Source organism: Hylobates moloch, unplaced genomic scaffold, assembly GCF_009828535.3.
Source record: "Hylobates moloch isolate HMO894 unplaced genomic scaffold, HMol_V3 SCAFFOLD_10, whole genome shotgun sequence".
NCBI lineage: Eukaryota > Metazoa > Chordata > Mammalia > Primates > Hylobatidae > Hylobates > Hylobates moloch.
Window position 1 is genome coordinate 50,351,813 of NW_026652285.1, and position 20,935 is coordinate 50,372,747.

A 20,935-nucleotide genomic window follows, 5' to 3' on the forward strand; every position below is an offset into this window, starting at 1 on the left:
CTGCAAACAGAGATGATTTTATTTCCTTTCTTCCTGTTTGAATACCCTTTATTTCCTTCTCTTGCCTGATTTCCCTGGCTAGAACTTCCGATACTATGTTTAATAGGAATGTTGAGAGAGGGCATTCTTGTGCCAGTTTTCAAAGGGAATGCTTCCAGGTTTTGCCCATTCAGTATGATATTGTTTGTTGCTTTGTCGTAAATAGCTGTTAGTATTTTGAGATACATTCCATCAATACCTAGTTTATTGAGAGTTTTTAGCATGAAGGGTGTTGAATTTTATCAAAGGCCTTTTCTGCATCTATTGAGGTAATCGTGGTTTTTGTCATTGGTTCAGTTTATGAGATGGATTACATTTATTGATTTGCATATGTTGAACCAGCCTTGCATCTCAGAGATGAAGCCAACTTGATCGTGGTGGATAAGCTTTTTGATGTGCTGCTGGATTTGGTTTGCCAGTATTTTATTGAGGATTTTCACATTGATGTTCATCAGGGATATTAGCCTGAAATTTTCTTTTTCGTGTGTGTCTCTGCCAGGTTTTGGTAGCAGGGTGAGGCTGGCTTCATAAAATGAGTTAGGGAGAAGTCCCTCTTTTTCTGTTGTTTGGGATAGTTTCAGAAGGACTGGTACCAGCTCCTCTTTGTGCCTCTGGTAGAATTCGGCTGTGAATCTGTCTGGTCGTGGGCTTTTTTTGGTTGATAGGCTATTAATTACTGCCTCAATTTTGGAACTTGTTATTATTCTATTCAGGGATTCAACTTCTTCCTGATTTAGTCTTGAGAGGGTGTATGTGTCCAGGAATTTATCCATTTCTTCTAGATTTTTCTAGTTTATTTGTGTAGAGGTGTTTATAGTATTCTCTGATAGTAGTTTGTAGTTCTGTGGAATCAGTGGTGATATCCCCTATAGCATTTTTTATTATGTCTGTTTGATTCTTCTCTCTTTTCTTTATTAGTCTGGCTAGCAGTCTATGTATTTTGTTAATCTTTTCCAAAAACCAGCACCTGGATTCACTGATATTTTTGAAGGGTTTTTCATGTCTCTGTCTCCTTCATTTCTGCTCTGATCTTAGTTATTTCTTGTCTTCTGCTACCTTTTGAATCTGTTTCCTCTTGCTCTTGCTTCTCTAGTTCTTTAATTGTGATGTTAGTGTGTTGATTTTAGATCTTTCCCGCTTTCTCCTGTGGGCATTTAGTGCTATAAATTTTCCTCTAAACACTGCTTTAGCTGTGTCCCAGAGATTCTAGTTGTGTCTTTGTTCTCATTGGTTTCAAAGAACTTACTTCTGCCTTAATTTCATTATTTACCCAGTAGTCATTCAGGAGCAGGTTGTTCAGTTTCCATGTAGTTGTGTGGTTTTGAGTGAGTTTCTTAATCCTGAGTTCTAATTTGATTGCACTGTGGTCTGAGAGACTGTTTGTTATGATTGCCATTATTTTGCATTTGCTGAGGCTTGTTTTACCTTCAATTATGTGGTCAATTTTAGAATAAATGCAATGTGGTTCTGAGAAGAATGTATATTCTGTTGATTTGGGGGTAGAGAGTTCTGTAGATGTCTATAACGTCCGCTTGGTCCAGAGCTGAGTTCAAGTTCTGAATATCCTTGTTAGTTTTCTGTCTTGTTGATCTGTCTAATATTGACAGTGGGGTGTTAAAGTCTCCTACTATTACTGTGTGGGAGTCTGAGTCTCTTTGTAGGTCTCTAAGAACTTGCTTTATTCTTTAAGAATGTTGAATATTGGCCCCCACTCTCTTCTGGCTTGTAGGGTTTCTGCAGAGAGATCTGCTGTTAGTCTGATGGTCTTCCCTTTGTGGGTAACCTGACCTTTCTCTGTGGCTGTCCTTAACATTTTTTCTTTCATTTCAACCTTGGTGAATCTGACGATTATGTGTCTTGGGGTTGCTCTTATTGAGGAGTGTCTTAGTGATGTTCTCTGTATTTCCTGAATTTGAATGTTGGCCTCTCTTGCTAGGTTGGGGAAGTTCTCCTGGATAATATCCTGAAGACTGTTTTCCAGCTTGGTTCTATTCTCCCCGTCACTTTCAGGTACACCAGTCAAATGTAGGTTTGGTCTTTGCACATAGTCCCATATTTCTTGGAAGCTTTGTTCATTGTCATTCTTTTTTCTCTAATCTTTTTTTTTTTTTTTTTTTTTTTTGAGACGGAGTCTTGCTCTGTCGCCCAGGCTGGAGTGCAGTGGCGCAATCTCGGCTCACTGCAAGCTCTGCCTCCCGGGTTCACGCCATTCTCCTGCCTCAGCCTCTCCGAGTAGCTGGGACTACAGGCGCCCGCCACTACGCCCGGCTAATTTTTTTGTATTTTTAGTAGAGACGGAGTTTCACCGTGGTCTCGATCTCCTGACCTCGTGATCCGCCCGCCTCGGCCTCCCAGAGTGCTGGGATTACAAGCGTGAGCCACCGCGCCCGGCCCTTTTTTCTCTAATCTTGTCTTCATGCTTTATTTCACTAAGTTGATCTTCAAGCTCTGATATCCTTTCTTCCACTTGATCGACTTGGCTGTTGATACTTGTATATGCTTCACAAAGTTCTCATGCTGTGTTTTTCCACTCCGTCAGGTCATTTACGTTCTTCTCTAAACTGGTTATTCTAGTTAGCATTTCCTCTAACCTTTTTTCAACATTCTTAGGTTTATTGCATTGGGTTAGAACATGCTCCTTTAGCTCAGAGGAGTTTGTTATTACCCACCCTCTGAAGCCTGTTTCTGTCAATTCTGCAAACTCATTCTCCATCCAGTTTTGTTCCCTTGATGGCAAGGAGTTGTGATCCTTTGGAGGAGAAGAGGCATTCTGGTTTTTGGAATTTTAGCCTTTCTGTGCTGGTTTTTCCCTAATCTTTGTGGATTTATCTACCTTGAGTCTTTGATGTTGGTGACCTTCGGATGGAGTTTCTGTGTGGACATCCTTTTTGTTGATGTTCATGCTGTTCCTTTCTGTATGTTAGTTTTCCTTCTGACAGTCAGGCCCCTTTGCTGCAGGTGTGCTGGAGTTTGTTGGAGGTCCACTACAGACCCTGTTTCCCTGGGTATCACCAGCGGAGGCTGCAGAACAGCAAAGATTGCTGCCTGTTCCTTCCTCTGGAAGCTTCGTCCCAGAGGGGCACACGCCAGATGCCAGCCAGAGCTCTTCTGTATGAGGTGTCTGTCGACCCCTGCTGGGAGGTGCCTCCCAGTCAGGAGGCATGGGGGTCAGGGCCCCACTTGAGAAGGCAGTCTGTCTCTTAGCAGAGTTTGAGTGCTTTGCTGGGAGATCCACTGCTCTCTTTAGAGCCGGCATGTAAGTTTGCTGAAGCTGCACCCGCAGCCACCCCTTCCCCCAGGCGCTCTTTCCTAGGGAGATGGGAGTTTTATCTGTAAGCCCCTGACTGGGGCTGCTACCTTTCTTTCAGAGATGCCTTGTCCAAAGTGGAGGAGTCTAGAGAGGCAGTCTGGCTACAGTGGCTTTGCTGAGCTGCAGTGGGCTCTGCCCAGTTTGAACTTTCAGGCGGCTTTGTTTACACTGTGAGGGAAAAGCAGCCTATTCAAGCCTCAGCAATGGTGATTCCCGCCCCCTGCCCCCCACCCCACCAAGCTTGAGCATCCCAGGTTGACTTCAGACTGCTGTGCTGGCAGTAAGAATTTCAAGCCAATGGATCTTAGCTTGCTGGGCTCCATGGGAGTGGGATCCACTGAGCAAGACTGGCTTCAGCCCCCTTCCCAAGGGAGTGAAAGGTTCTGTCTCGCTGGCATTCCAAGTGCCACTGGGGTATGAAAAAAAGCTCCTTCAGCTAGCTTGATGTTTGCCCAAATGGTTGCCCAGTTTTGTGCTTGAAACCCTGGGCCCTGTTGGTGTAGGCACCCGAGGGAATCTCCTGAAATGCCAGTTGCAAAGACCATGGGAAAAGTGTAGTATCTTGGCTGGAGTGCACCGTTCCTCATGGCACAGTCCCTCAGGGCTTCCCTTGGCTATGGGAGGGAGTTCCCTGATCCCTTGTGTGCTTCCGGGGTGAGGTAAAGCCCCACTCTGCTTCAGCTCACCCTCCGTTGGTTGCACCTACTGTCTAACCAGTCCCAATGAGATGAGCCAGGTACCTCAGTTGGAAATGCGGAAATCACTGGCCTTCTGCATTGATATTGCCTGGAGCTGCAGGTTGGAGCTGTTCATATTCAGCCATCTTGCCAGCCACCAGTGTAAAGAAGTTTTATCCCCAGTCCGTTAGAGAGTACGTTACTAGCTGGGTGTGGTGGCTCACATCTGTAATCCCACAGCACTTAGGGAGCCCGAGGCAGGCAGGTCACTTGAGGTTAGGAGTTCAAGACCAGCCTGGCCAACATGGTAGAACCCCGTCTCTACTAAAAATATCAAAATTAGCCAGGCGTGGTGGTGGGCATCTGTAATCCCAACTGCTCAGGAGGCTGAGGCAGGAGAATCACTTGAACTCTGGAGGCGGAGGTTGCAGTGAGCCGAGACTGCGCCACTGCACTCCAGCCTGGGCAACAGAGTGAGACTCTGTCTCAAAAGAAAAAAAAAAAAAAAGAAAGTGAGTTAATGTCCCATTACTCCTGAACACTTTAGTGCTCACTTTAGTGTTTTGTAGTAAGTATTCTTTTCCTAGTCTGTTGGTGAGTTTTTTTGTTTCTTTAATTGTCTTTTGGAGGGCAAAAGTTTAATTTTGATACAATTGACTTTAGCAATATTTTCTCTAGATATCGAGCTTTTTGTATCACATCCCTGCAATTTTTGCCTAATTTAAGGTCAAGAAGATTTTTCCCTATGTTTTTATTCTAGAAATTTTTTAGAGTTAGGTTTTATACTTAGGTCTCTCATCCATTTAATTTTTCTATATGGTGCATGTGATGGGGTCCTCTTTCTGGTTTTACATCTGCACTTACAGTTATTTCTGTTTTGTTTGTTAAAGACTATTCTTTTACTATTGAGTTGACTATATATGTGTAAGTCTATTTCAGACTATTCTTTTCCAGTGATTTGTGTCTATCATTTCCATCTGTTTCTGTCCTTTTGTTGATATCATACTGTCTTAATTATACTGTAGCTTCATGTCTTGAAATCCAGAAAGGTTAGTCCTCCAACTTTTTGTATTTCCAAAATGTTTTCGACTGATTCCTTTGCCTTTTAGAATCAACTTATCAATTTCCACAAAAATTCTGGCTGAGATTTGGATAGAAATTGTATCATGAATTTGGGAGAATTAACATTTTAGCAGCATTGAGTCTTTCAGTTCATTAACATGGTGTATCTCTCCATTTGCTTAGGTCTTTTTAAGTTTTTAAAAATTGGCTATTTGTAGCTTAAGCATCTGTTTGCTAATATATGTTGTTAAATTTGTACATAGTGTATGGGCTGAATTGTGTCCCTCAAAATTTATATATTGAACCCTAACTCTGCTGTTTCACATTGTGACTGTATTTACAGATAGTTCTTTACAGCAGTGATTAAGTTAAAATGAGACCACTAGGGTGGGCGCTAGTCCAGTTTGACTGGTGTCTTTATAAGAAAAGGAAATTTGATCTCACAAAGAGACACCAGAGATGCATGCACACTGAGGAAAGCCCATGTGAGGACACAGAAAGGAGGTCATCTGCAGGTTAACGATAGAGGTGGCCTCCAGAACTGTGAGAACATAGATTTCTGTTGTTAAAGTCACCCAGTCTATGGTATTTTGTTATGGCAGCTCTAGCAATCTCATATAGGTTTTGGTACCAAGCAGTGAGTTGTTGCTTAACAAGCACTTAGAAATGTGGAATTGGCTTTAGAACTGGGTAATGGGCAGAGACTGGAAGAATTTTGAGGCACATGTTAGAAAAAAACCTAGATTCTATCGTTTAATAAATTGTTGATATAAAATATGGATGTTCAAGCTGTTTCTGTTGAGACCTCAAGTGGAAATGAGGAACATGTTATTTGACATTGAAGGGAATGTGGTCCTTGTTATAAAGTGACAAAGATCTTGGTTAAATTATGTTCTAGTGATGAAGTTGGATATTTAGCTGTGGAGATTTCTAAGTAAAATGTTGAAGGCATAGTCTTATTTCTCCTTGCAGCTGGTCAAATCACTTGAGGCCAGGAGTTCAAGACCAGCCTGGCCAACATGATGAAATCCCATCTCTACTAAAAATATAAAAATTAGCTGGGTGTGGTGGTGCACACCTGTAGTCTCAGCTACTCAGAAGGCTGTGGCACAAGAATCACTTGAACCTGGGAGGCGGAGGTTGCAGTGAGCCAAGATTGTGCCACTACACTCCAGCCTGGGTGACAGAAGGAGAATCTGTCTCAAAAATAATAATAATAATTGTACAATATATGGTTAATATGTATTTGATTTATTACAAAGATGCCAGCCTAGCTAAGTGGGGGAAGGATCGCCTTTTCAACATACGGTGCTGAAACAACCGGATTTCCATGTGGAAAGTAAATTGATTTCAACCCTTATATGCGGAATGTAACTTGAAATGAAGCATAGACCTAAATATAAAGTCCACAAGTGTAATTTCTGGAACAAAAAATGTAGGATAAAATGTTTGAATCCTTGCAGTAGGTAAAGATAGCTTAGGATATAAAAAGCGCAAATAGGAGGAAAAAAATAAATAAATTGGACTTTATAAAAATTAAATTTTTCTGCTGTTTGAAAGACATTGAAAAAAAGGTGAAAAGGCAAACCATCTAACCATCCGCTTGGGAAAAATAGTTGCAAAAATATTTTTACAAGTCCAGACTTGTATCTAGAATATATGAGAAGACTAACAGCTCAATAATAAATGACTAAACAGATAACATGAAAAGATGTTCGACTTTGTTACTCACCAGAAAAATGCAAATCAAAGCCACATAGAAATACTACTACACAATGGTTAGAATGACTAAAAATAAGAAGAATGGCAATACCATGTCAAGGTATTGCCATGACAAGGATTTAAAACTCTCATACGTTACTTGTGAAACTTGAAAATAGCATAACCCTTTGTAATTTAGTTTGGTAGTTTTTAAAAATAAGGTTAAGTATATACTTACCATATGACTTGGGAATTCTACTCCTAGGTTTTTACCCAAGAGAAATGAAGTCATATGTCCACCAAAAGACTTGAACTAGAATACTTACGGTGGGGTTATTCATAATAGTAAAAAGTTGCATAAAACCCAATTGTCTATCCAGAAGTGAATGGATAAGGAAAAATAGTATATTCATACAGTAGAATACTACTCAGGAAAAAAAATACTAATACATGTAGCAGTGATGGGCAGTGATTGAGTGTGGGGGGAGCTTCCCTCAAAACTCCAGGGTATTTTAGGGAATAGAACGCAGGATTACTTGGCAATTCATTTAAGAACTTAAAACTTGTATTCTAAAACCTAACAACTACATTATAAAAGAGGAAAATAATAGCCCAGTTGCACTAATAAATGTAAGATACAAAAATTTCAAAACATTAAAAGTTGAAATTAAGATAACATAGTTGTTACTTTTGGGAGGATGCCTAATGATTGCAAGGAGCTTAAGGGAGGCTTATGAGTTGCTTGTAATGTTTTGTACTGGACCTGAGTGGTTGGTAGGTTGAGTGTGTTTACTTTCTGAAAATGTATTGAACTTTACAGTTTATGTACTTTGCGTAGTAGATTATAATGTACTTAAAAAAAATGCTGCTGCTTCCCAAAATGAGCAGAATTTCACAGAAGGGCAAACACAAATAACCAAGGAAGCTATTTGTGTTTGATATGATATGTAAGCATTATGCATTTGTGAAATTGTAATTAAAACTAGGATGACATGGCCAATGAGACTGATATAATTTGAAATCTTTGAACACCCTAAGCATTGTGAGGATATGGAGATATAGAAACTGTGCTGCTGGTGTTAGTGTAATGTCTTATCACCACTTATGAAAATGGTTTGAATAGTGCTCAATAAGGTGAACATATATAAGTTTACTCTTTGGAAAAGTTTTATCCAAAAGCACCTGTGGGCGTATCAAGGATGTTTGTAGTAGTGCCACAAGCAAAAGCAAAAATCTATAAGCAACGCAAATACTCACCAACAGTATAGTGGACAAATAAGTAGTGGTTTATTCATCAGTGCAATACAATGTCACAGTAAAATTCGGTAAACTATCAGTGTGGTTAAAATTTAAACATTGTTTTGTAAAAGAAGGAAGTCACAGGAAAATGTATGTCATATATGCCACAGTTTGGAAAGAGGCAGGGGTAAACGATGCATTATTTAGATAATCATTCATAGATGCTGTAGTACAAACAACTAAATAAAAATAAAAGCAAGATCATGATGAGAGGTGGGGAACGTGACAAGGAGGAGTGAGATATGGGAGGAACACATAAGAAGATGCTTCTAGGTCAAGATACAGTAATGTTTTATTGCTTGGCTGGGTTGGAAAATTCAGATGTGTCTTTTATTATTATTTTTTTAAACTGCAAAATTTGTTTTTATATATGCCCTATTTCTCCAAACTGTAAAAAAGTAAATTTTCTGAAATACCTTTCAGAGATTAAAAATAAAAGTAAGTTCCCCAATTCTAGAGGCTTTAAGTATTGTGACTTGTGTGTTCCTCACAAATGTCCTGATTTAATACTATGTTGAGTTAAAATATAAGATCTCTTTCTACTCAAAGCCTGTCATCAAGGACATTATTACAACAGTTCTACAATTTTTATTTAGCCTTAAAATTATAAAACTACTTCTTTAAAATCTGCGTTTTATAATGTATTTTTCTAATTTAGACCTGATAATCTTCTCAGTTAATTCAAATTGGATAGCTTTTTGTCAAAACTGTTGTAGAACTTTGAATAAACATCTTTTAAATAAGCGGTGGATAAACATTTTTGTGCTAATCAACAGTGAATTACTTTTCTTTCAGATTCAAACATCTACTTCTTTGGGAACATCACAGATTTCACAGAAAATAATTCCTCTCTTGGAACTTCCATCTGTTTCTGAAGATGGTAAAATGAAACTGCTTAAGGATATTTTTCTTACTTTATTAAAATAATTTCTGTTTTGAGGCATATTTTTCTCAAAGGACCACACAGAGGAAGGAAAATATCTTTTCCTTTTAAAGTCTAGGTTCTTGGTTGAGGCTCTATGAGTGAAAGACAGATTAACGTGAGAAAACAAGCAGATTTACTAGCATTCATATTTCATGGGTACATGCAAGAAGCTCAGGAATGAGTAACTCAAGGTGGTGATTAAAATTTGGGTTTATATACCAGTTTGGGCTTAAACAAAGGAAAAGAGGTTTTGGGCTTCAGGGATAGGGGTTGCTGGGGAGGCAGGGTATATGGGAAGGCGACCAGAAAAAGTGTGGTACACAAAGGTAAAGTTTGTAACTCAGATTTGTCAGTGTTTTCTCCGTTGATAGAAATGTCTTGTAAGAGTTATCTTCCCCAGTACAGAAAGGAAGATACCTTTACAAGGTAGACTTCTCTTATTAATGTTAATTTCCCTTACAAAAGGGAAACTTAGGATCTGTCTTCAGAGCTTTTCCTGTGTCTGCTGTTTCTTAAAATAATTGACTCAGTATAGTCCTTATGCCAAAAAGACATGTTTTCGAGTGGCATATTTTGGTCTTCTATAGTCATATAAGAAATTTCAGGCAATAGCAGATTTGTATATTTTCAGGAAATTTTAACTAAAATTTATTTTAAATAGCACAATTCCTTAAAGTTGCTTTTACAATGGGATTTTTTTGGTATAAAGTTGAACTGAAAACGACAAGGACCAGCCGGGCTCAGCGGCTCATGCCGGTAATCCCAGCACTTTGGGAGGCCGAGGCCGGCAGATCACGAGGTCAAGAGATCGAGACCATTGCGGCCAACATGGTGAAACCCTGTCTCTACTAAAAGTACAAAAATTAGCTGGGAGTGGTGCTGCACACCTGTAGTCCCAGCGACTTGGGAAGCTGAGGCAGTAGAATCGCTTGAACTCAGGAGGCGGAGGTTGCAGTGAGCAGAGATCACGCCACTGCACTCCAGCCTGGTGACAGAGTGCAAGTCCGAATCAAAAAAAAAAAAAAAAAATGACAGGGACCACTAATAAGTTAATTATCTTTATTTGGCTGTGAGTTAAAAAACGCCACAAAACTTCATAGATGTCTTAATTTCTAATGTGTTTTTTAGCTATTTGGAAAATTTTGCTACAGTATATTTAAAACATTTTTAAAAATATAATTATTATTAAAGGAAAATCATCAATAATTATCTACATTTACATATAAAAACTTATAACTATTCTGATACCAAATATCTGCTTTTTAATGACCATATTAGAAAAGGTGTATGTCTATATTTTTAAGACTTTGAAAATTGATAAATGTTAAATAACAGAAACTGCCATGTCGATTCTTGGTTTCTTAGAGAACAATTTTTCTTCATTTATAGTCACCAGAGAGAAGTTGTTTGTGAGATCATCTACTTTAACTTCAGTCTTAGTTTATTAGGGATATACTTCTGATTGTTTCATTTAAACCTTGTTTTAATGGTTTTACTAAGTTATCTAATGCTTTTTCAGTCCTTTTTAATATCAGTATATGTGTGTGTATATCAATGTATATGTACATATACCTATATTTGTGTATATATACATATACAAAGTAGTGCTTGATCTCAGTTTACTTCATTCAAACTCTGCTGCTAATATTGCAGAGTTTATACCTAAGTCCTGTTACACTATCCAGGTAGAGTGAGCATATTAACACATTACTTTGAGTATTCATGGTGTGTATAGTCATCGGCATTGGCGTTTCCTGTAAAATTTAAGCGATTTTAAAATAGGCTATTTCAAAAGATGGGCTTCTTAAACTAAAGATTACATCTTATAATGTTCCATGCTTCTTTATCACCAAGAATGTTGTTTAAAAGTACAGTAGTATCCCTTTGTTTAAAATTGACAGTAAAAAAGTACAGTAATGTCTATATTATTTTCTATTTATTTCGGTTTTCACGTTTATATTTGATATTTTAAAGAGAGCCTTAGTGTTTTAGTGTTCATATTTATTTCAGAAAAATATTGAAATACTGTTAAATTGATCATTTTAATTATTGACTTAAATAATGTTCTGTGAAATTTAGATTCAGAGGAGGAATTTTTTGATGCACCATGTAGTCCCTTGGAAGAACCTCTTCAGTTTCCAACTGGAGTTAAAAGTATTCGAACCAGAAAGTTACAAAAGCAGGATTGTTCAGTGAATATGACTACATTTAAAATACGATTTGAAGTACCAAAGGTAGGTACTATGGTAAAATTAACATGGCTTAATTTGTTTGCTGTTACTGCTATTTACAGCTTATGATATAGTCTCATTGTTAATAAGCACTATCTTTTTCGTCTCACTATCTTTTTCACCCTAATTAAAGTAAATCCAGACTTGCCGTGTGATTCTTCGTCACTCCCCCCCACCTTTTTAAATAGGATTAACTTCCTTAATCAAGAGTGAGGGGTTTAAATGTATTCAATACATGTTTTTGTGAAAATGGTTATTTATGTTGTGTGTGTATTGTTTGTGTGGGTATAAAATCTCTCCTAAATTTTAAATAATAATGTATCAATTGTATGTATACCTCATATATTCACATGTAACCACTATGCACATAAACATGTTTTTGTTTTATGTAGTGGTAGTTTCTTTTTTCTTTCTTCTCCAGGTTTTGATCGAGTTTTATCACCTTGTTGGAGATTGTGAACTATCTGTGGTAGAAATTCATGTTTTAGGATTGGGCACAGAAATTGAGATTAGAACATACGATTTGAAAGCAAATGCCTTTTTGAAAGAGTTCTGCTTAAAATGCCCAGAATACTTGGGTAAGAATCTCTATTTTTTAAAATAAATAACTTAATTTCATTGTTTGACTACCTGCTAGAGAGTTTTTAATTCTTTAGGCTCTGAATCAGTACATTTGCCAAAATATTCTCAGAGAACCATTCCTTTTTGAGTTAATCTTTAGCTTTTATAGTTGGTAATGTGGGGGGCACACCAGAGATAAAATGAAGATAATTTTATTCATTATGGAAAATCAGATGGTAATGGTTGAATTTTAAATCTACTTAACTGAGTATTGGAACACCGAATTAGTTTTCTATTGTTGCTATAACAATTTACCACAAACTTACTGCTTAAAAACAACACAAATTTATTAAAGTTCTGTATGGCAGAAGTCTGACACAAGTCTCACTGGGCAAAACTCAAGGTGTCAGTAGGACTTCCTTTTAGGAGGCTCTAGAGGAGGGTCCATTTCATTGTTCAGTCAGGTGTTGGCAAAATTCATTTACACGTGGTTTAAGTCTATGTTTCCTTGTTGCCTATTAGCGGATGGCTGCCCTTAGGCCTCTGTTGCTTTTTGCACATAGCTGCTAACCACAAGGCATCAGATCCTCCTCGTGTTGCCATATCTCTAACCTCCTCTTCTGCCTTTTGCTTCCACTCTTAAAACTCCAGTGATTAGATTGGACACACCTCGATAATCCAGGATAATATACCTTTAACCTTACCCTTAATCACGTCTTCTGAGTCCCTTTTGCCGTATGAGTTAACATATTCTCAGATTCCGGGGGATTAGAGTGTAGGTATCTTTGTTGGGAGCAGAGAGCAGTATTCTGCTTACTGCAAACGTTTTGTGTTCGTAATGGATATATGATCCCTAAGAAACTACTCTGTTTCCTATGTTAGGTAATTAGGAGGGTTGTGTTTATATTTCTTCATTTACATTTTTTGGATTTTTCCTTGAAAGATATTTGTGAATAGTAGAGGCAATTATTAGGACACCAGTTTCATTTCATTAAACTCCTTTGTAGCATAATAATATTATGTATGAGCAGAGGTGGAATTAAAATTTTTTAAATAAACTTTATTTTTTACAGCACTTTTAGATTCATGGGACAATTGAGCAGAAGGTACAGAGATTTCCCATATACTCCTTGTACCCACACCTGCATAGCCTTTTTCATTATCAACATCCTCCACCAGAGTGGTACATTTCTTACAAATGATGAACCTACACTGACATATCGTAATTACCAAGAGTCCACAATTTACATTAAGGTTCACTGTTGCTGTTATACCTTCTGTTTGGACATGTATAATGACATGCATCTACCATTACCTTCACATGTGGAGTAGTTTCACTGCCCTAAAAATCCTCTGTGCTCCACCTATTTGTCCCTCCCTCCCACTTAACCCCTGGCAACTGCTGATCCTTTTAGTGTCTCCATAGTTTTACCAGCATGTCACATAATTGGAATCATATATATCCTTTTCAGATTGGATTATTTCACTTAGTAATATATACTGAAGTTACCTCCATGTCTTTTCGTAAGTGGGCAGCCCATTTCTTTTTTAGCAATGAATGATATTCTCTTGTCTGGATGCACCACAGTTTATCCATTCATGTACTGAAGGATATCTTGGTTGCTTCCACGGTTTGGCAATTGTTAATAAAGCTGCTGTGAACATTTGAATGCAAGTTTTTGTGTAGACATAAATTTTCAGTTTCACTGGGTAAATACCAAGGAACATGATTGCTAAATCATCAAGAAACAGTTTGCTCTAGTAATTGGAAAGAAAAGTAAACCAACGTGACAGTGCTCCCTAGTAACCCAGGAACTTTATAGCAGTTACTAAGTTTTGTTTTTTTGTTTGTTTGTTTTAATTTATTTTTTTTGAGACGGAGTCTTGCTCTGTCGCCCAGGCTGGAGTGCGGTGGCATGATCTCGGCTCATTGCAAGCTCCACCTCCTGGGTTCACGCCATTCTCCTGCCTCAGCCTCCCGAGTAGCTGGGACTACAGGCGCCCGCCACCACACCCAGCTAATTTTTTTTTTTTTTTTTTTGTATTTTTAGTAGAGACAGGGTTTCACCATGGTCTCGATCTCCTGACCTCATGATCCTCCCGCCTTGGCCTCCCAAAGTGCTGGGATTATAGGCGTGAGCCTCCACGCCCGGCTGCAGTTACTAAGTTTTATGTTTATTCTTATGTTTGTTTTGCCAAAAACAAAGGATTAAAAAACCCTTGCAAACAGAAAAAAGATTATACAATTATTATTGCGCTTATTTCTGTAATATTTTTGTTTCTGTTTTCTCAGAGGGAGTGAACAGCAGTTTCTTGCACAAAGTAAATGATCAGTAAATGGTTGTTCAATGAATGAATAAATGTGTAAACAAAGTGGGAACTTTTTTAAGGCTTCAAGTGTGGGTAGCACTTGCAGTAGAAAACAGGTTTATGTGCTAAGCATTAGGTTTGGAGGATTCTGTGCAATGTGTGGCATTTTTTTCTCAGGAATCGTGTGATTAGTTTGTAGTCCTTTCTTCCAGTCTTTAGATACTAATTTTCTAGCAACCATAAGTCATTTGGTTATGAGAGTTTTAAAAGCTTTCTATAAATTCTCTTCTACACTGGTTTTCTTAGTATAGCACATTTTGAGCAGAAGCAGTAATATTAAAATGGGAGAGTTCCTTTATTCCCCTCGCAGGACATGCCACAGGGGTGTGCATTTCCCTAGGCGGGGCATGCAGACGGGCAGGTGCAGAGGCTGTGGGGAGTGCTTTTGGGCTCCGGCCCCAGGGCAGCATCTAGGCGTAGGTGTCTACAACCCCTGAAGCCCAAGGGGCATGTGTTACAGTATGCTCTTTCAACTTTGCCATCTGCAGACGGCTTTTGTTAATCAGCTCAATAGACCACCTTCCTTATCGCAAGGGCAGGGGGCCAGTGTGACGGCCTGAGTTCTTGCCCAGTGTACTAGAAGAATCGGATCACACGTGGGCTGGAAGGATGAGTGCAAGGTTTTATTGAGTAGTGGAGGTGGCTCTCAGCAAGGTGGATGGAGAGCCGGAAGTGGGGGATGGAGTGGGAAGGTGGTCTTCCCCTGAGGTTGGGCCGCCCAGCAGATGGACTCTTCACTGACAGCCCCTAGTTGAACTCCCCCAGTGTCTGGACGTCCACGTCCTTCCTCTTCTCTCTCTTTCTGCCATGCTGCCCCGCCACTCTCTGCCACTCTGTTCCTCTGCTCTTCTCAATGCTCAGCTGCTTGTATCTGTGCCCACTAAGGCCTTGGGCTTATATGGGTACAGGATGGCGGGTATGGTGGGCCAAAAGGCAACTTTTCAGGTGCAAAAACAGAAATGCTTGTTCTCACTTAGGGCCTCCAGTTTTTAGGCTTGAGGGTGGGGCCTTTGCTGGAGAAATGCCCTCTTCTACCCAGTATTTCCCTGTCTCCTGTCCATATCAGTATAACTAATAAAGACTGATTACATGGTAATAGGGTTTATTTTAATCTAAACTAATATACAGAAAACTTAATGTTTCATCTCATTCCCGGTCTGTCTTCTGAACAGCTGGGTTTTCAAGGACTCTGATGATTTCCTTTTTAGTTACTTCAGTGATCCAGGGCCAGAATTCTCTTCCTGCCCTTTCATTGTTCCTAAAAACCATTCTGATTTCTCTTTAATTGATTCCTGTTTTTTCTTACCTTACCGCCTATCTAGGTTTAGAAGGGTATGAGACTTGTGTTGTGGCACATGAGGGGGTAAGGGAATTGTGAGGAGAAATTACGTTTTTAGAGTTTAAAGAACAAAGAAGTAACTTGACTTGGGTAAGGTAGAATCCAAGGTCCAGAACTCATATAGGAAAGCCTTCTTTTGCAATTACATAATTAATAAGATTGCTTGCATTTATTTTCAGTTACCTTTCCTATGAAAAGATAATTTTTAAAAAATTATTTTTAGATGAAAACAAGAAACCAGTTTATTTGGTTACAACCCTGGATAACACAATGGAAGACCTGTTAACGCTGGAATATGTAAAGGTAAGCAGTTTCATTTATATCTGCTTAATATGGTAAGTATGCTGCTGAAATGTTATAATCAAGTTTTGTAAGTTTGGTATTATTCAGCTTGTTTAATCCTCACTCTAACATAATCTCTCTGTAACTCCTAATACTAAGGTTTTTTTGATTTTGTCATCTTGTATTAAATAGTTGTGATTTATAAATACTTCATATAACAAAATAAGAAGATTGTGTTCTAAGTAGAAAGGACCTGGAGTTTGATTTTTTTTTTTTCTCCCAACAGAGGTACTGAGAAAGAAACATACTTTTTAGTCTTGATAGAGTGTATTGTTTTATGTGATACAAGATGATGCTTTCACTTTATTTTCTACTGTTTTGTGAAGTTACCTGATATTCCTAGGGTCAATAACTCCATTCCTTTTTCATTGATTTATGATATTCATTTTATCATTTGTTAAGCTTTTCTATGTACTATGGTCTATTTCTAATTTTTCCGTGTTTCTGCTGACTTCCGTGTTTCTGTGTCAGACTATTTTAATAATTACTTTATAATAAGAATAATGCAGAAAGCATTTAATCACTTTAAAACCATTTTTGCTATCCATTATTGACTAGATATCTTAGGATTTTTATTGTAGTATATGCATTATATAGCTTTTATATAACAAAAATGTTCTAGACCTAAAGAAAATGGGTAAAGAAAATGTGGTATATATACAAAATGGAATACTATTCAGCTTTAAAAAGGGGGGGTGAATCCTGTCATTTGTGTCAACATAGATGAATGTGGAGGACATTATGCTAAGTGAAATAAGCCAAGCACAGAAAGACAAATACCTCATGATCTTCTTTATGTGTGGAATCTAATAAAACTGAACTCACAGAAGTAGAGAGCACAGTGTTGGTTACCAGAGGGTAGCAGGGATGGGAGGGAGGGAAGGAGAGGGAATAGAGAGTTGTCAGTCAAATGGTATGAAGTTCCAGATAGACAGGAGGCATAATTTTTGAGATCAGTTATACAGCAGGGGGACTGTAATCAATAATAATGTGTTGTTTATTTCAAAACAACCAAGAAAGTGAATTTCAAATGTCTCACCACAAAGAAAGATAGGAAAGCGAGGTGACAGATATGTTATTTAGCTTAATTTAATCGTTTAACATTGTGTACATATGTCAAAACATCACATTGTACTCCATAAGTGTATATAATTATGATTTGTCAATCAAATATTAAATTTTTTAAAAAGAAGAAAACAGAGTATTTGGATACTTGCTGGACAATTCTGTCACAAATTTTGTTTTTAAATACAGGAAGAATTAGGAAGAACCGTACAGAGTTGTTGATGACCGAATGATTATTCTCCACACTTGATAATATCCAACATTTCCTCTCTTGATAATAAGAATGATAGTACGTAACATTTATTGAATACTTGCTATGTGCCAGAGAGTCCCATACTTACATTTTCTTTTGTTCTGGCGAAGTGGTTGCTTATTTAGGTAATTATATGTGTGTGTATATGTGTATATATATATATATGTATGTATATGAACAGCTGGAAAATTATATAAATGTGTATTAGGACTATAATGTAATTGTGTATTTATGTCTTCCTAACATGTTCTAACAGATTTGTTTTCTCTTTGGATAGGCTGAAAAGAATGTACCCAACTTGAAAAGTACCTATAACAATGTTTTGCAATTGATTAAGGTATGAGTAGATAATTTATTTTTTAATTATATACTGTATTTCTGTTTCTTATAGAAATTATTTTCTAACTGGAATTATAAGATCCTTAAAGATAAGAAAATATTATAAATTATATCCTTTATGCCACAAAGCATAGTGCCTTGTAGAGAGCTGGCAAGCAAATATTTATTGACCTATCACTAAAATCAGCTTTGTTCTTTAGGTAAATTTTTCCTCTTTGGATATTCATTTACACACTGAAGCACTTCTGAATACAATAAATTATCTTCATAATATCCTTCCACAATCAGAGGAAAAATCAGCCCCAGTGTCCACTACAGAGACTGAAGACAAAGGAGATGTCATTAAAAAATTAGGTATGTTTTTTAAAAATTTGGCATCAACTTTTTTTTTAACCATGTAAGTCAATAAATCTAGACTTTGACTTTATTATTAACTTCAAATATTGGCTTCAGAATTCTGTTGCCTAGGTTAATATCCAGAAGGATTCATTATATGCCAGGATAATTTTAGAAAATAAAGGAAACTACTGCTGAAGAAAATGTTGCTTTTGTTTATCGTATATAATAATTGTTTTTAGTTTAAGATTATACAGTAGGAGTATTAGATTAAGTAAATTTTTTTTCTTCCACCTCCCTCCCAGTAGGAGGATTAGATTTAAATTAAAATTTATGCATTTCATGACATTATTTTAGATTAGACAAATAATGACTAACAAAATTTGAGTAATGTCAGCTGGGTGCGGTGGCTTATGCTGTGATCCCAGTGACCCAGGGAGGCAAGCGCTGTGGGGATTGAGGCTCGAGGATCACTTGAGGCCAGGAGTTCGAAACTAGCCTGGGCAACATAGCAAGACCCTGTCTCCAACAAAATTTTAAAAATTAGTTGGGCATGGTGGTGTTTGTTTGTAGACCCAGTTTACTTGGGAGGCTGATGTGGTAGAATCACTGGAGCCCAGGAATTCAAGGTTGCAGTGATCTTCAAGCTATAATTGCACCACTGCACTCCATCCTGGGTAACAGAGTGAGACTCTGTTTCGAAAAAAAAAAACAAAAAAAGAGTATCAGAGCATATTTTAAAATCAGAGTATAGTACTTTTGAAGCAGTGAAAAGTTGCAATTTTGGTAATGACAAGTATCACCTAGTAATTATTGGTTCTCAAAAAATTTTGAAATTTATAGCTACAGTGTTTTAGTTTCAAATGTTTAGTTTCTTCTAGAAACGTTGTCTATTTGCTTTTGTTTTCATTAGATTTTATTGTCTTTTAGAATTTTCAGTTCAGTAGGGAATATCATACCTTGCTTTCAACTGAATTGCAGGTCAGGTTTTCTCTCATATCACTATTTGTGGTGATATTTCAGTTACTTTGTAAGTATAGTGAGGTAACTACTAAATGTTTTTCCTCATGTTTTACAGTGTGAATTTGTTTTTGCAGCTTTAAAACTATCCACGAATGAAGATATCATTACTTTGCAGATTTTAGCAGAATTATCGTGTTTACAGATCTTTATTCAAGATCAGAAACGTAACATTTCTGAAATTAAGATTGAAGGTAATAAAATTTCACAAAAAGCAAATTAAAAGACATTAAATGAAAGAAAAGGCAGTCATTCTTTTGTTCCCTTAGGGCTTGATTCTGAGATGATTATGAGGCCTTCAGAAACTGAAATAAATGCAAAGCTAAGGAATATAATTGTTTTAGATTCTGATACAACAGCTATATACAAAAAGGTAAGAATTTTTTAAATTAAATAATAGTACATCATTAAATAGGATTGTCCTTTAAGAGTGGTCATAGGTATCATTTGGACATTTGTCAGAATTTAGTAATGTGGCTTATTATGTGAATGGGTTTTGGAGTCAGGCATAATTGGGTTCTTAGCTCTACTCCTTAGTAGCTGTGTGACCATTAGCAGGTTACCTAATCTTGGACTCTGTTTCTTTATTTATAAAATGAGGATTACAGTATCTCATAAATGAGATAAGTATGAATAATGCTCCAGGAACAAACCTTTGGGAGAGAACCTAGTAAATACCTTTTTCACTTTTTTTTTTGTTGTTCTCTTCATGTACTCTGAATCTCATAATGCATTTTAGATACATTTGAGGGTCTGAAGTCTGAGGAAGTGAGATTTTTTTTATAAAGCTTATTCTCATCAACCATCACTAGTATAGTTGTTGTAATAATGATAAGAGAGTCCTTTGAACTGGATGATTAGTTGTTGAAGGTTAGGTAATTTGTTACTGGTTATAAAACAGTGAGGTTCCTGTTGCAGAGTTGAACAGGGAACATCCTACCTGAAGTAGATAGGATTATGTATTTAAGGAGGTTAAAGGAATATCAGATAGTAGGATCAGGAAAAGCTGAAGTACTTGAGTCAGGAAGTCAGCATTTGGAATATGTTAAGAAGAAAGGAAATAGATAAATAGATTTTGCCAGTAATACTATAGCGATGACCTGATTTTTATGTTTAGAAAATTCTTATTTCTAATATCTTCTTGTTATGGCTTATTTAGTGGGATAGAAAAACAGTTCCAACATCAAAAAGAAATGACTCATAGCAATAAGGAACAAGAAATTTTCCAGAAGCCATGGTTTTATTTACTTCTATTGCTTTTATTTTAAAAATAATAGTATCAGAGTATTTAAGAAATAGATTATCCATTTTATTTTCCCTATCTAGAAAGTAAAGCTCACAGAAATAAAGTATCTACGAAAAGTTATGCAGAGCTGAGAGCATGATCCAACCCATTGATTTTTTTCTCTGTAATTTTATTTTTATTTTTTATTTTATTTTTTGAGACAGTCTTGCTCTGTCACCCAGGCTGGAGCGCAGTGGCGCAGTCTTGGCTCACTGAAACCTCCACCTCCCAGGTTCCAGTGATTCTCGTGCCTCAGCCTCCTGAGTAGCTGGGATTACAGGTGCGCACCACCACACCCAAGTAATTTTTATATTTTTAGTAGAGACAGGGTTTCACTGTGTTTGGCCAGGCTCGTCTCAAACTCCTGGCCTCAAGTGATCTGCCTGTCCCGGCCTCCCAAAATGCTGGTATTACAGGCGTGAGCCACTGTGCCCAGCCTGTAATTTTATTTTTAATAGATCTACAAGATTAAAAATTCCGTTTACAGAAAGTTACAAAATAAAAAAAAACTTTCTCTCTTGTCTTCTTTCCCAATTTTCATTTCCCTTTCCCTATTTCTTGACTTTGATTCCATCTTACATGGTTTTTAAGCAAACTGCCTTGTTTAGTAACTTTCCACGTGTCAAAGAACCAGAGAGGCATAAGGTTTTTGCCCTTATGAAATCAGACCTGATTATGAATCAGTTTCATAAGCCTTGTGCAGTGATATAAACTGTTGTGCCAGTTTTAAGTATACTGAGACATTGAGGCCCTCAACTTTAAAGGTTGGAGCCCCCAGACC

General features: G+C 37.3%; 1 protein-coding gene across 4 annotated transcripts in view; it reads left to right on the plus strand.

Annotated features, from left to right (window-relative positions):
- Positions 1-20,935, plus strand: part of VPS13A (vacuolar protein sorting 13 homolog A) — a 259,625-nt gene that overhangs the window by 104,027 nt on the left and 134,663 nt on the right. For all 4 annotated transcript variants that reach the window (XM_058445730.1, XM_032164338.2, XM_032164339.2 and 1 more), the window contains exons 24-31: positions 8,884-8,968; positions 11,093-11,247; positions 11,666-11,822; positions 15,738-15,817; positions 17,452-17,511; positions 17,714-17,867; positions 18,947-19,063; positions 19,139-19,242. In XM_058445730.1, the coding sequence (XP_058301713.1) occupies positions 8,884-8,968; positions 11,093-11,247; positions 11,666-11,822; positions 15,738-15,817; positions 17,452-17,511; positions 17,714-17,867; positions 18,947-19,063; positions 19,139-19,242 (912 nt within the window). The remainder of the gene's footprint in view (positions 1-8,883; positions 8,969-11,092; positions 11,248-11,665; positions 11,823-15,737; positions 15,818-17,451; positions 17,512-17,713; positions 17,868-18,946; positions 19,064-19,138; positions 19,243-20,935) is intronic.